This window comes from Netta rufina, assembly GCF_964035555.1.
Source record: "Netta rufina genome assembly, chromosome: 23".
NCBI lineage: Eukaryota > Metazoa > Chordata > Aves > Anseriformes > Anatidae > Netta > Netta rufina.
The window spans coordinates 7,274,389-7,290,715 of record NC_140147.1 but is presented as its reverse complement, the minus strand read 5'-3'; the positions used below and the strand labels follow the sequence as shown (position 1 = coordinate 7,290,715).

At 45.1% G+C, this 16,327-nt stretch overlaps 1 protein-coding gene across 1 annotated transcript in view; it reads right to left on the bottom strand.

Moving 5' to 3' along the window:
* The window catches only part of LUZP1 (leucine zipper protein 1), a 48,371-nt gene that overhangs the window by 12,002 nt on the left and 20,042 nt on the right, over positions 1 to 16,327 (bottom strand). Inside the window, exon 2 of the mRNA XM_084300607.1 lies at positions 3,378 to 6,626. Coding sequence (XP_084156733.1) covers positions 3,378 to 6,521 — 3,144 coding nt within the window. The 5' untranslated portion in view covers positions 6,522 to 6,626. The remainder of the gene's footprint in view (positions 1 to 3,377; positions 6,627 to 16,327) is intronic.

Here is a 16,327-nt window from a genome sequence, read left to right as displayed (position 1 = left end):
ACTCAAGTCCTTGGACAAAATTACTGAGTTATAAAGAAAGAAGAAGGAAAGAAATATGTAATATGTAATATGCAATAGTAATATGGCATGATTGGTTGCTTGAGCTGGAAGCTGATGTGGAGTCAGCAAGGATACAATGGTGATGGGTGCACCTTCTCTTAATCCTTGAGCAGAGGAGAGAAGAGAGCAAGCATCCCTGGATACTGTCAGGGAGGCTTCCATGAGACCTCCACCCCTCATGAGGTACATACGAAGAAAAGCCTACCTTTAGGTTTTTAATCTAACATCTGTGGCACACCACCCAGCTCCAAGGCAGTCACATTAATATCACAGCCATGAGGAAAAAAAAAAAAAAAAAAAAGCACGTATCTTGCACAGTTGCCGGCTTAATAACAATTGCCTGTTATTAACCTTTGCACTAAGTCAGACACTGCACATTTTCAGCAAATATCATGCCAGAGAAATACTTATTTAATTATCTGAAACACAGACCATCAGAATGACTGAAGTGCTGCATCTTCTCGTCTTTCATGAAAGCCTAAAGAAAATGCCTGTAAGCACTAGAGGGAGCAAGTCCTCAAGATGCAACGTCAGTGCCTACAGCTGATCCTACAGCACCTATCCAAAGCAGAGCTCCGAAGAGCTTCTGTAGTGCAGTGTTGCTCAAAGCTGAGCTTGTGTAGCTTGTTTGCTTACATCAGCAATAAAACAAACCGAAGATTTAATTTACACCTTGTGCCTGGCATCTCCTTACAAGAATTATTTCCATGTGCTCAGTTTGGATCTGACCCAAAAGACAGGATGAGAGGCAGGGGCTAAGCCTCCTGCTCTGCTGCAGCAAACGATCAGATACAATGAGTGTCTCACACAGAAAGACAGAACAATGTATTTTGACAAAACCAGCACCAACCCTGTGTTTTCAAAATAGGATTTTTAAGGCGATCTGAGACTGACTAGTGGAGCTGGAGTAGGGGTGGGAGGGTGGGTGGTGAGGTGACAGTGACGTCTTTACAGGAAAGCTGAATATGGAAAGCTGCTCCCAGTGTTATTTACCACTGAACAGTGCTGAGTCTTCCACCAATGAAATAGCAACATCTTTATCAGAAACACAGACCCCATCAGACTACTTGTGATATAAATCTCCAGATATCCTTCAAAGGCAAATACTTTTTTTTTTTTTTTTTCCAAGGGCATAAACAATATTTTGAACTGCCCAACATCTTTCAGGGTAACTTGACGCTGCTCATTTACAAGCTATTAATGTACTTACTTTATGACCATGAATTGAGAATACTGACTACATGGTATCTGGGTGATTTTATTTTTAGGTAAGATGCAGAGAGGGACATAGCACAACATTCAAAAGCCCTGCGTGAACTAACCACATGTCTGCTTTCCTGCCTACCTGTCACTCCACATATGGCCAAGGATGGAAGCCAGCTAGTTCATCAAAGATACTCAGACACATAGAGGTCAGGACGTCAGGACATTCTCTGTAAGGTACACTTCAGCTGCTGTCATAGGCATGCTTCATACAAGCAAATTTGAGCTAACTGACCTTGAGACCACCTGCAGACTGTACTGCAGACCTACACTCAGTCCTGGATGTACTTCTAGGGGAAATATGGGAGAAAAATATGCAAACGCCTGAAGTTTCACTTTTCTGGGAAATGTTCCTTAGCTAGCATGGTAGTCCATGGACACCCACATCATTGCCTACCCAAGTTGTGCTTTTTTTTGCATAAACTGTTTTGCAAAAACTGTTTGGGTAGCACTACACCGAACTACCATTCTCAGAAGAATGTTAAATAGGACAGTCAGATCTTCTGAGAGGAAAGGATCGTCTGTTCTCAGCTAAGCTGTTTGGACAACAAGGCAGATGTCTTCTCACCTTCTCTATGGGGCTCCATGACTAGCTGCATGATATCCAAGCTGCAAGGAAAGGCCTCTTCAGATGCAAGACTCATGTTTGTGGGTACCATGAATTCAAGCTCCTGGGCCAGTGGTAGGCCCAGGGCTGGCTCTCCCATTTCCTAAGCAACATTATGCAAAAAGAGACTGTCAGTTCTGCCTGGATTTATGGAAGAGAAGTACAGACTGCCTGTAACACACCAGTGACCATGGCCAGGGAGAGTATTGTCACTTGGACTCTCATAGCTACAGTTGTAACAGATGTAGGGTTGCACAGACCTTTCTCCCTATGATATCCATTCAAGCACATTGCCTGGGTGATCCCATTCCTCACCGTCCCCTTCAATACAGGAAATTTAGGTTTTTCACTGAGGTTTATGAATGCCAGCAATCATGCCTGATGCATTCTTAGTGTCCAAACACAGCTGGAAAGCCAACTTGCACATTTTAATTCTAGGCAATAGACTCTACAGAGCAAATGCAATGGTGCTAAGTGTTCTGTGCCTTTCATTGCCAGAGAAGTGGAATGATTTTGTACATCAGCACCATCTCATCTTTGTCAATGCCACAGTCATCTGGTTGTGAATTTGTCCCCTCTGTCAACAGTCCTATCAGATTACTCACCCAGGCTCCCCTAGGTGGCTGGAAATGGAGGTGGCTGCTTAGATCAGCTTTAAGTAAAGAGCAGAGGCAGCAGGTGCAGTGAGAATCAGCACATGGTTTAAAAGACTGGAGGGCCACTTGGTGCCAGTGGGTGGATTTAAAATATGCTGGTGTCTGCAAATCTATTGGCAAGTGCATCTCACCAGCTACTCTCTGCCCCCACTCAAGCAGACTCTTCATTGGTAACACCCAAAAGAACAGGAAAGAAGGAAAGCCATCCCTGCGGCTCTCACTTTTCAGATGGTATACTGATACAGACCAAGGAGGTAGCAACCCTCCCATGTAACCAGCCATCACTGGTCTGTTTAAGAGATGTCCAGGAAGCATTTCCAGACCAGAGTCCAGAAGCGGGCTCTGGTTTTGCATGCAGGAAATCATGCAGCCCTTACCAAACAGAGCTAAAGCTGCCCTGAGGCACAACCCTATGAAAGTCTAATTTGCCTCGTTTTTTGGTGGTTCTCCAAGCTGACTGTTCCATGCAAAGCCACTCTGAAAAACTTATCATATCCTACATACGCTGTGACTGTATCTTCTCCAATCTTGGAAAGACCAAATAGATTTCAGTTTGTAATTATTCAGTTTGTAATTATTCACATAGCATTAAAAGATCAGTGCAAGTGGATCTAATTTCAAGAAATCTAGCTTTCTTTACACATACTTTTTACAAGATACTCCACTGAGCTTGACAGGAGTTGGAAGAGGGCAGGAAATAAGCTGTAAGAATTCCAAATCAGGTGTCCTACAACTAACAGATAACTTTAAAACAAGTTGAAAGGCAAGAGCGCTTAATGTAACACACTTACAGGTAATGTACTTTGGTGCCATGTAGAAGCCACCGTAGGATCACTGGTGTAGCTCCTGCGCGTTAGCAGTTCTGGTGCGCTTAAGTTACTTTTGGTCCTTCGGGACCCCAGTTCAGGGGCATTCCAGGAATTAGTTGTGGCACTGGTTCTTGCTGAGGTCTGCTCCAAGGAGTTTGGTCGTATACTGTTCCCTTCCATTTCGGAGAGGTCCACTGAGGATGTGCACTTGTTTGTAGTACTGGAAGCTGCATTTTTCTCTATTTTTATTTGAGAGTCCTCCACAGAATGTAAGCCTTGTCTTGTTCTCCATGAACTTCTTAGAGTCACATGTTTTGTTTCAGATGAAACTGTATCTGAAGAGCCATGGCTCTTTGAGCTGATTGTATCTGAAGGCAATTCACTGTTCTTCTCTGAGAGTTCAGTAGTCTTTATTACAATGCTGCTTCTGGAGACCACTGTTTCTGCTCTACCTCTCAGAGCCACCTCTCCAATTCTGTCGGCCTCAGATAATTTCAGAGCACTTCTATTAACTGATACCTCGACAGGTGGGGAGAGACTGTTAGTTATTGGTGAGGGTTCATTCAGAGCAACTCTGATGTTGCTGGTGCTAACATGCTTTTCCTTTGCTGCTATGTCTGCAGTGGGCCTTGGAGCTGTTGGCTCAGAGGGGAAGATCGTGATGCTGCTTGTCATCTTATTAGTTACCGTTTTAAAACTGGACTTCTGTTTTTCTGACTCTGCCTCAGATATAGTCCCTCCCATGACTGCCTTCATGTCCTTTTCAACAATTGCAGGTTTAATGATGGCTTTTGATCTCAGAGCTTCTCTTGGGCTGAATGGCCTTCTGGATTTAAATCCTCCAGTGCTGGCATCTGATGGTTTTATACACTTGGTGGAGTCTTCATCATGTACAGTGTTTTTGTCATTTTCAAAGATAGATGCTCTAAAAACTCCCCTGGAATTGGAGAACTGCTTGGAATTAGCTTTCTTCCTTGTCTCAAAATCTGACTGAGTGTTTGTTTTTTTGCTTCTTCCTGTTTCTTCATCTGAATTAAGTTTGTCATGACTACTCTGGACAGTTTTGGAGTCTGTTTTTAAGCCAGCATTTACATGATCTGTTGCTGAAGTTGAAGACTGTTCTGTATCTTCTTTATCAGGACCTGTAAGAATCCGTAGAACGTCTTCTTGACTCCTTGAGTGATGTGAACGCTTTGTTGGTGAAGGTTTTGCATTTTCAAGTGACATGTCTGTGAATTCTCTTTCCTGGGAGATTGTTGCTCTTTTAGCCCTTCCCTCTAAGGGTTGCTTGTGTGATGCTGCAAAGGTGTTCATTGCTTCTGTTTTAGTGCCAATGCAATCTGATGCCAATGCGTGGGAGGAGAGGTGGTACCTGTATGCTGATGCCATGCCATTGGAAGAGGAATAATTACCCCTGGGGAGCACTGTGTCCCCCAGGAAGTCACTAACTTCTGCCTGGCTTGTTTTCAGCTTCTCAGCTAAAGAAGCCACTAATTCACCTTTGCTCAACTTGTCATCCCGTATGTCAGTGCTGGTTTGACAGTTGCCCCGGAGCGCCTGAGATGTCTTTTCAGCCTTGGATCTCAGGCCTGTGTCACCAACAGGTTTAGAAGGTGTTTTCCAAGATTTCTGCTCATGTGCAGCAGGAGGGTATCGACTGAGGACAGATGGCTGCTCCTTTGATCTCTTCACCTCATTCTGCATGATGGAGGCTTCCTTCTGACCAGATGAAAAAGTGGAAACTGAAGATTTCTCTTCCAGTCTTTTCATATCTGTTGCAGCAGCATCCACACTGGATGCTTTTCCTGCTTTTCTGTTCATTAAACTCGGACTGGGTACCTGCTTACCACCATGGCTGTAGCTGTCATTACTGAAGGAGAAATCTCTGTTCTTTACTCTTTCCCGGCGCTGCTGAGGTGAAACCTCCCTTGGCTTGTGCTTGATGGCTGTTAAATCTGTTGCAACACCTCTGTATTTAGGTCTGTCATGTTTTCCCCTGCTAGAAAAGCTCGTATCTTCATTTTCAACCTCTCCATTTTCCAGATCTTTCTGTTTCTTTATTTGCATTTTTATTTCTTCTAACTGACCAGTTAAGAGTTTGTTTTTATTCTGTTCACTCAAGTAACTGTCTTGCAGGTCATTGTTTTTGGCTCTCACTTTTTTCAATTCTTCTTCTAAAGATTCAAAATGTTTGATCTGAGTTTTAAGTTTCTCAATTTCTTGTGTGAGATCTTTCACTTTGTTGTCTTCCTGATTTTTATTCTTTTGGTTTTCTGATTTATTCCTGGTTTCATTTTCTACATGTTTTAGGTAATCCACACTTCCCTTCCTTCTGGTCTCTTTAGAAGGCAATGCAGAAGTCAAATCATCTTCAATTCTCAAATCATTTCTGTCAAGGAGATTATTTGATGACCTTTCTAGCAAGTTGGATGCATTTCTAGTTTGATCTGCCCTATTTAGTTTATTGTTTTGTTCTAGTTTCTGTGTTAGCTCCTGGATTATTTTCTCATTTTGCTTTTCTCTTTCATTAAAATGTTTTCTTTCACTGATAAAGGTTAGTGCTAAAGATTTCAATTTCTCTAACTCACCCGTTAAGCTTTGCTCAGTTTTATCCAGCCTGTCTTCAGATGCTTCAAGTTCTTTAACTTTCACTCGAAGTACTTCTAATTCTGTAGATATCTTTTTGGTCAAATTCTTTTCTTCATTGAGGCTAAGACACAGCTGTGTGCAGTCATTCTTGCTCCTACCAAAGGCCTCCTCCAGTTTCTCCAGCTCTGCCATTCTCCTCTGCAGGTGTTCAATTTCTGACTTCAGTTCTCGGGTGAGGCTCTCTTCCTCTTGAAGTTTTTCTTTCATTAACCGGCAAAGCTCTTCAGCTTTCTTAATTTCTTCATCCTTGCCTTCAATCTTTAGCACTCTTTTACGTAGGGCTTCAATGTCAGCTAGCATGCTGGAGTTGCTGCCTTCTGCCTGGATAACTTTGTCCTGGAGGTCAAGCAGCTCATCCTCTGCTTTCTGGAGATTTTTGGTTGCTTCCTCCAGTTCATCAAGGCGACGACTAAGACTCTGCAATTTGAATCGTAGATGCCGATTTGAGGTCTCCTTATAACCTGTAAATTCTGCCATGTTTACTTTTTATTCCTTTTAGGTAGAAGTTTTGCTCAGTCTGTGTGCTTAACACTTTGTGTATTCCTGTTATGTTATACTTTCTTTGGAGAGAGGCAACTCACCCTAAAAGAAAAAACACTTAAAATGAGTAGGGAAGCTCAGAATATACGTATTATATATGTGATATGCATATAGATACATATACAAATATTTATATGGTTTTTTTTTAATTAAACATGTTTCTCAGTGCTAAATTAGGAAAAAATAAACTGTAAAGAAGCACAGAATTTCCAAAAATAGCCTGTTACCAATAGCTGATGAAGGAAGTGTCCTCTGCTGTCTGCACAGGCAATGCTTGCTTACCCTGCAGCCCCCACAGCCAGGGTCAGCAGTTGATACAAGCCTGCCTTTACACAGGCTCCTGGGTCAGGCACATGCAGGAGCCAGGTCCCTACACAGGCATGTACCCATGCAACTAACAACTCTCATCTCAGCCATTCATGTCTTCTGAAGACTCCTTACAGATAGAGACTCGTGAACTATAAATAAGACCTGGAAACCAGAAAATACAGACCCCCAGACATCCAGTGGCTGCCAGCAAGTCGGGTTGGAAGGCCGAGCAGGCGGTTCTCAGTGCATGCAGGTCCCCCCCACTAGTTGTGCATGGCCTTGATTCACAGAGATGAGGGAAGTGAGAAGCTCCCTCATGTCTCTGCTAAGGGACTGCTGCCTGCAGCTTGCCTGGCTGCTCCAGCAAGAAACAGGGAGCTCCAGCATACCGGTGAAGGCTGAGACCTGCTGCCAGCCAGCACTGCCCATCACTTCCAGCATTTCTCCTGCAGCTGACGTTACTTGGCATCAGACTTTACCCAGGTTGTAATTATGTCCCAAGGACACTGTACCAATGGAGTTTCAAGTTTCTCCTCTCCTGTTTCAAAAGCTGTCAGTGCCATCAACTGTCATCCATTCACCCACCCAATAGAGGAGCAGTTGCAAATACTCATGCTTCTATTCCTTGTTGCCACTGATGATGAGCAGCAATTACAATATATGGGCAAGCTCCAACACACTAAATGTAGCTCTCTTCCCAGGTTGGAGATGGCAGGGCTTTTTTCATATGGCCTTTCTGTGCTCAGCATGGGGTAGCCAGGATGGAGGTGGGAGGATAAGATCTCCTCTGGTTCTCAACATCAGCATTGCCCTGTCCTGGGCTTCAGGTACATCCCACTCATGCAGTGAGTGTGCAAAGGCTAATGCAAGCATTTGGAAGGGGAGGTGACTGCAGCTCTTTGACCTGTGCCCTTGCTCAGGCTGTCTGTCTTGAAGCAGGATGTGGCCTCCAGCATTTCTGTCAGAGCTCTCTGCAGAGGAAACACTCAGGAGTTTCCTATTTCACAGTGCCAAGAGGTGAACAGCAGGATGTGGGGAGGAGACAGTGCTGGCAAAGGAGACTGCTGTGCCCCAGCACAAAGCCTTTGATCAAAGGTGATTCATTTCCTGATGGGCAAAGGGGACTGCAGTGCAAACAGGCACCAGTGGCACACACCAGGCAATTGCCATGCACACCAGGCACCCAGAGTGCACATCAGACACCCACAGCATGCATCAGGCACCCGCTGTGCATACCAGGAACCCTGTGGTCCCTCTTCTGCAGGATAACTCTCACCAACATATTTGCTCAGTCTCACACACACCAGGAAGCTGAAAGAAGCACTGTAAAGAGCAAATGAACAGGAGCCTTGAGCCCTGGGGTGTCTGGACTTGGCTGTACATGTGTCCACTCCCTCACTGTGGTGGTCACATCCCACGCCTGAACCACCCTCCCTTGCGCTGCCTACAGATCATAAAGGCCACGTAGGCCACAGCCCTGCTGAGTGGCCGACAGCTTTGGCTGCAAATAGGAAGGGCTGTTTGGTCCCAGGCAGGATCCCATCAAGAAACGTCACCAGAATGTCACAAGAAAGGGCAAAGCAACTTTGCAGCACCATGAAAAACAACACTGTTCCCAGCGTGCCATGGAGAAGGGAGTTAATGGTTAACTCAGCATCAGGCACTGGTCAGGAAGCACAATCAGGCCCAGCCTTCAGTAACAGCAGCTGCGTTTCAGACTGGCTGTCAGGATGCAATCCTGCAGGAGCTTCACATGGGCTCAAATGTGGGACTCTCTGCAGTGCTTGTACACAGCACTGACTTTCAGACCACCACTCTTGCAGGTTGCTTCTGCAGAAATCGGCAGGTGAGGGCTGTGTGCTGCCTGTGAGCACTGCACCAGGCTAGGGAACAGTTCTGATTTCCCAGTGCTCCTCACCATGGAAAGATCACAGTGGCTTTGCAAGCTATGTCAGTGAGACTGGCCTCACAATCCCCATCTTAAGAAAAGGTGGAAGATGAAGGCAGGTGCACAGAGGGGTCAGGGAGCTGGATCTCCCTCTCCTCCCTCTTATTCTATTCCTGCAGCATCAGCTGTCATCTAGGTAGAGTTGAATCTCTCCTCTCACACCCTTGGGGTTCTTAGGAAGCTGCATCACAAAGGGCAGTAGTGGCTCAAGTTCAGTGAGCTACTGTTTGCAAAGAGAGGCCCTTGCCCTCAAAGACAGGGGACTTCTGAGAAGAAATTATCTCCCTGGGCAGTGACCTGGCATGGTCTGATGGAATCTACAACAGGAAGAAAAGGGGTTATGGGCACAGATCCCTGGGAAGGGATGCACTATTGCAGGTAAACCACCCTTAAACTAACTCGTTGTTCCAACAAATCACCCTAACAAAGTTGGTTCCTGCAGATTTGGGACCATGAGTAGGTAATTATCTGCCCTTCTGTCTGTACCTGGTAACGCTTGGTGAAGAGCTTGGCAGGAATTAAGAGTCAAGAATTAGACCCTCACACTACACTGTCAGAGCCCATGGGTCACAAAGAGCAGGAGAGGGATGTTGAGACACTATCCCAAGAGTCACTGATGCCAGAGGCTGCTCAGAATCCCAGAGGAGAACCTGATTTCTACAGAAAATTCCAAATCTTTGAATGAAACTGAAAATTGAACTCAGTAATTAATTTTGAAAATGGTGAGGGAATGGTAGATCCCGTGGCAGAAGAATCCCAGAAAGATTCAAGGATTCAAGGTCAAAGGGACCTTCTAAGATGTTGCCTTCCCCATAAACCTTCTCATATGTCTGGAATTAAGTGCCCTCCCAAGACTCCACCTGCAGAGACCGCTTGTCTTTGCATCCTGTCTTCTGTGCCAAACTTACTGTTCACTCAACAGCAGCTTTGGGTCACTGGAGATCTCTCTCTCATAGGCTTCGAAGCCTCTCAACTATCTAAGTCTTCCTCTGTAGGAGACAATAACCAGGACTTACCTCATTGCCAGAGTACTCAGAGGCAGAGCAAACAACCTGCTCTGATGCGAGCACACCTTTGATTTCTATTTAGAATTAATGTTTCCAAAATCTAAAACAAACTGTGGCAGCTGGTTCCTCTGCCCTCTGGTTAACTGTCTGTTGCATAGGGAACATTTAAACCCAACAAATTAGAGATGATGGGCCCCCAGGAGCACCTCATGTCACATAAAACTCATTTTTCCCACAGTACATCCTCACCAGAAACATTTTGCAATGTACTCCACCTGGTTTCCTCAACAGCCAGACTGCCCTGATAAGTCGTCTTTTGAAGAGAGAGACCTAGTCTGTAACACCAAAAAGACAGTGGGATTCTCAGTGCTTGGGAGACTCCCAAAACAATCTCAGCTGATTATGGCACCAAATATCTGCTCCTTGGGTGTTGAAACATTTTTTCTCAAAACTTTTTAGGGGTATCCTATGTCCTGTATCTTATATGATGTCACTCAAGAGTAGTTATTTTATTTATTATATTTATTACCGCTCTGACAGGCATCAAATAGGGAACAGTTGAAAGATCTTGAAGCAAGGGATATGGGATAACTTCTAAGATAAAGACGTCCTATGATATGGTAACAAACATCTCCAGGATCTTCAGGACCCTTGAAGTCTACCTAAATCAGTGATAGGCTCTGTGTGGCTTGGCAGATCACACGCAACTGCCCTTTGGGATCTCCCATAAGCAGCTTGAACTCTGCAGAAGCCGTGTGGGAACATTCCTAGCCTCACTGAGCCCCGCAAGGACATCCTTTATACTCCATCCAAACAGCCAAATTGCTGCCACACACAGGTACAGATGTTCCCCCAGCCTAGAGTCGCTCAGACCTTGAGCTCCTTTTCTATCCAACCCAACCTTTCCTGTAGAAATGACTCATAACTAATGATTTCAGAAGTTAAAAAAAAAAAAAAAAACAAAAAAAACAGACAAAAACCAACTCACACATTGTGAGAACTGAGTCAAAGTTAAAGCCCTCTCTGTTTTCTTTTGCTAATATATCACAAGCCTTTTAATGAACAAATACAGTGATGGATAAACACTAAGAAAATCAACTTATTTTGGCCTTCTAAGAGAAAAGGTGGGATTTCTTCTCTGCTTTAAGTCACACTGCTACAAGGTTTATGTATCTGAGTTGGTCATATTCTCCAGACAATGGCATGGCATATTCAGAGGACATTCATTTTATTCTCAAAACAGATTCTAGAAGACCAGGTAATGTACCCTTCAACTCTCTCCATGGAAGGGGAATAAGCAGCTCAGTGATGGGAAATGAATCCCAAGTAAAGATTGATTTCTGGATATAAGAAGAATTCTAATTCATGAATGCTCTCAGTGCAGAGTTGCACATTTCTAAACAACCAAACTTGGGACAGATCTCTTGGATGAGATTTAATTAACATACTTCACAGTCATAAATCTGCAAATTTCAGATGAAGAAAACCCATCACACCTCCCTACATCTTGTACACCTTTATGAGTGATCTGGTGCTTTGTCTAGTGCTTTTGTATTCTTTAGAAGAGTTCCAAGCAGCATGCCATCCTTGGAGCAATCCCAGCCTCACAAGCCTCTTATCAATAGGGTGTTTTATTATCTTTATGCTACGCTACTTTCTTCTCTTAATATACTTTATTGTGGAGGAATCCCAAAGAACAAAGGGCTGCTACTGCCTTCCTAAGAAACACAGGCCATAGAGTTTCACCTACAAAACCCAACACTGAACTGTACAGAAGTACTCTTCAAAGTATGTGTGCAGCAAGACCTGCTTCAAAGCTATTTGAAAAGCAACGTGTCAAAAGATGTACTGACTCATAACACCCAAAAGGGAAGATGAGACACACATATATGTACTATGTGTTTGAGCTGTTGGTCAAGCTGTTGGTCAAACTGAGGCACAAGAGGGAAATACACAGGCAGTGGAAGCAGGGACATGTGGCCTGGCAAAAGTACAGGGATGCTGTCCAGATGTGCAGGGATGGGATCAGGAAAGCCAAGGCACGGATGGAACTGAGCTTGGCAAGGGATGAGAAGAATGGGAATGGGAAGGGATTCTAATAGGTACATTGCTCAGAAAAGAAAGGCCAAGGAGAGTTTTCCCACTCTGATGGACGAGAAGGGAGAACTAGTAGGAACAGACATGGAGAAGGCATACTCAACAACTTCTTTGCCTCAACCTTCACTGTCAGTCAGGTTTCCCACCTCTCTTGTTTCCCTGAACCCATAGACGGGGGCCGAGGGAGCAAAGTCCCACCCACCGTAAGCGAAGAGCAGGTATGAGAACAACTGATGAAACTGAACAAGCACAAGTCTATGAGCCCTGACGCCATGCATCCCAGGGTCCTGAAGGAATTGGCTGATGCAGTTTCCAAGACTCTCCATCATATTTGAAAAGCCCTGGCAGTCAGGCGAACTCCCTGGTGACTGGAAAAAGGGAAACGTTGCTCCCATTTTTAAAAAGGGTAGAAAAGCGGAGCCAAGGAATTACAGACCGGTGAGCACCACCTCTGTGCCTGGCAAGATCATGGAAAAGATCCTCCTGGAAGCAACGTCAAGTCACATGCAACACGAAGAGGTGATCTGAGACAGCCAGCATGGCTTCACCAAGGGTAAATCATGCCTGAGCAATCTGGTGGCCTTGTGTGATGGAGTGACTGCATCTGTTGACAAGGGAAGACTGATCGATGTCATCTACCTGGACTTCTATAAGGCCTTTGACACGGTCCCACATGACATCCTGATCTCCAAGTTGGAGAGAGATGGATTTGATGGGTCAACCATTCAGTGGACAAGGAATTGGTCACACCCAGAGAGTGGTGGTCAGTGGCTCTGCATCAGGGTGGAGACCGGTGATGACTAGCATCGCTCAGGGGCCTCTCCTGGGACTGGTACTGTTTATTATCTTTATCAACAACATAGACAGTGGAGTCAAGTGCACCCTCAGCAAGTTTGCAGATGACGCTAAGCTGAGTGGTGCAGTTGATACAACAGAAGGAAGGGATGCCATCCAAAAGGACCTGGACAAGCTGGAGAATTGGGCCCATGTGAACCTAATGAGGTTCAACAAGTCAAAGTGCAATGTGCTGCTCCTGGGTCAGGGCGATCTCAGACATGAGCACAGACTGGGAGAAGAAGTCATTGAGAGCTGCCCTGCAGAGAAGGACTTGGGGGTTCTGGTGGATGAAAAGCTCGGCATCAGCCAGTTGTGCGCACTTGTGGCCCAGAAGTCCAACCACATCCTGGGCTGAATCAAAAGAGGCATGGCCAGCAGGTTGAGGGAGGTGTTTGTCCCCCTTTGCTCTGCCCCTGTGAGGCCCCCCTTTGAGTCTTGCTTCTAGGTCTGGGGCCCCCCAGCATGCTGATCTGTTAGAGCAGGTCTAGAGGGCCACAAAAGCGATCAAGGAGCTGGAGCACCTCTCCTATGAAGAAAGGCTGAGAGAGCTGGGGCTGTTCAGCCTGAAGAAAAGAAGGCTCTAGGGTGACCTCATTGTGGCTTTTTAGTACTTAAAGGAGGCTTATAAAAAAGATGGAGAGTGACTTTTTTCTAAATCAGATGATGACAGGACAAGGGGGAATGTTTTTAAACAGGAAGAGAGCAGATTTAATTAGATATCTAGAAGAAATTCTTTATTATGAGGCTGGTGAGACACTGGAACAGTTTAGCCAGAGAGGCTGGGGATGCCCTATTCCTGGAGGTGTTCAAGGCCAGGTTAGTTGAGGCCTCAAGCAACCCGATCTAGTGGGTGGCATCCCTGCTCAGGTCAGGGGAGTTGGAACTTGGTTATCTTTGAGGTCCCTTCCAACCCAAGCCAATATGCAAATAAGCAACCAGCTGGATTTACAAGACAGTGTAGATCAAATCAACTGCAACTGAATTTAACTGACAGAATCATACCATGAAAATCTCATTCACTGCTTAATTATTTTCATAAATCTGGTCTCTGACAGATTGACATAATGATACCCCAAATGTGGGCAGTATGAAAGCACATAGAGCCATCCAAAGCAGGTAGACCTCATCCATAGAGCCAGGCTCTTGTCAGTGGTGCCCAATGCTAGGACAAGAAGCAATGGGCACAGACTGGAACACAAAAAGTTCTGATGTTCATCTGAACATCAGGAAGTACTTTCTTATGGTGAGGGTGACTGAGCACTGGCACAGGTTGCTCAGAGATGTTGTGGGGTCTCCCTCCTTGGAGGTATTCAAAAGCCATCTGGACATGGCCTGGGCAAGTGGCTCTAGGTGGCTCTGCTGGAGAAATGAGGTTGGACCAGATGGCCTACAGAGGTTCCTTCCAACCTAAACCAAATTAAAAGTAATTCAGATGTAACTCACCTTGTTCCATTGCAAGTTTGTGCATGAGAACTTGTCCTGGAGTAAGCATCTCTCTGAATGAGAAAATTTTTACCCTTAGTGCACAAATTCCACCTTCTCCTGTTTAAATGAACCAGCTTGAATGTCTTGAAAGATACGGCTAAGAAAATCTTTGAGCCATCTGGAAGTTTAGCATTATTTAAATACATTATAATGAACAAATTATTAGTGGTGTCCCTCAGGGGCTGATAATGTTTAATGTCTTTATTAATAACCTAGATGATGAGACAGAGTGTGATCTCAGAAAGTTCATGGATGATACCAGACTGGAAGGTGGGGGGAACATGGCTGATATGCTGGAGGGCAGGGCTATTATTCAGAAGGACCTTGATGGACTGGAGAAAGGAGTGGACAGGAGCCTCAGCAAAGAGAAGTCCGAATCTTGCTCGTGAGTCAGAATGCCCTAAGCACCAGCAGGGGCTGGGGCTGCCTAGTTAGAAAGCAGCTTCACAGAAAAGGACCTGGAGGTCCTGGAGGACTAAAGTTGAACAAAGTTAGGAGTCCTTGTGTCAAAGAAGGTTACCCATAAACTGGGCTACACCAGCAAAATTGAAGCCAGCAGGTTGAGACAGGTAAACCTCCTCTCTCTTTGGTACTTGCAAAGCCACATCTGGAGTGCAGTATTGCTTTTACTGGGGCTTCCCAGTAAAAGGAAGACACGGATATACTGGGGTGAGTCCAGCAGAGACCACCACAATGGCCATGGGCTGGAGCAGAGGACATGCAAGGAGACACTGAAGGGACTGGGTTTATTCAGCCCGAAGAAGAGAAGAAAAAGACATTTTACAGTTTGAAGCTGCCAGATAGGAGGATGTAGAGAAGACAGAGTATGGCTGGTTGAACAGTGAAAGGACAAGCAGCAAAGGACACAAGCTGCAAGAAGGAAAATTCCAAGTGGATATTAGCACAATTTATTTTTCACCACTAGCATGGTCAAACACTGGCACAGAGTCCAAGAGAAGCTGTGGAATCTCTGTTCTTTGAAAGTACTCAGAGTTCTACCAGACAAGGCCCTGGAACTCCCCAAGTGCTCCACAGCTGATGTGATTTATTACATACATCAGCAAATTTACTGAGGGTACACTTAATTTCACTGTCCATGTCACCAACAAAGATGTTAAATAGTGCTGGTGCCAGTACTGACCCCTGAAGAAAACCACTCATCACTGATCTCCACTTGGACATTGAGCCATTGACTGAAACTCTTTGAGAGCGACCATCCAGCAAGTTCCTTACCCACCAAGAGGCCCAACCATCAAATCCATGGCTCTCCAATTTAGATACAAAGGGTATCATGGGGGTCAGCGTCAAATGCTTTGTATATGTCCAGGTAGATGATGTCAGTTGATCTTTCCCAATCCACCAATGTTGTAACCCCATTGCAGAAGGCCACCAGATTTGTCAGGCATGATCTGCCCTTAGTGAAATCATTTTGGCTGTCGCCAATCACCTCCTTCTTTTCCATGTGCCTGAGCATAGTTTCCAGGATGATCTGCCCCATGATCTTGCCAGGCACAGCAGCAAGACTGACTGGGCTGTAGTTCCCCATGTCTCTTCCTTTTTAATCCTTTTTGAAAATGGAGGTTATGGCTTAGCAATTACATCTGCCAGATCTCTCTGGATCTGTCGATGTATCTCATCAGGTCCCATGGACTTGTGCAGCTTTAGGCTTCTTAGCTGGTGTTGAACCTGATCTCCTGCAGCGGGTGGTTCATAATTCTCACAGTTCCTGACTTTGCCTTCTGGGACTTGGGCTATATAGCTGGAGATCTTGCCAGTGAAGACTGAGGCAAAGAAGTCATTGATTACATCAGGCTTCTCTGCATCCCAGGTGACCAGATCTCCCATTTCCCTCCCAGAGAGGACACACCATTTCCCTAGTCTTACTTTTATCACCAATGTACCTATGAAAGCCTTTCTTGTTGCCCTTTGTGTCCCTGTCCAAATTTAATTCTAATAGGGCTTGGCTTTCTCAGCCTGATCCCTGTCTGCTTGAATAATGCCTTAGTATCCCTCCAGGATTATGTGTCCTTGCTTCCACCCTCTGCAGACCTTCTTTTTCT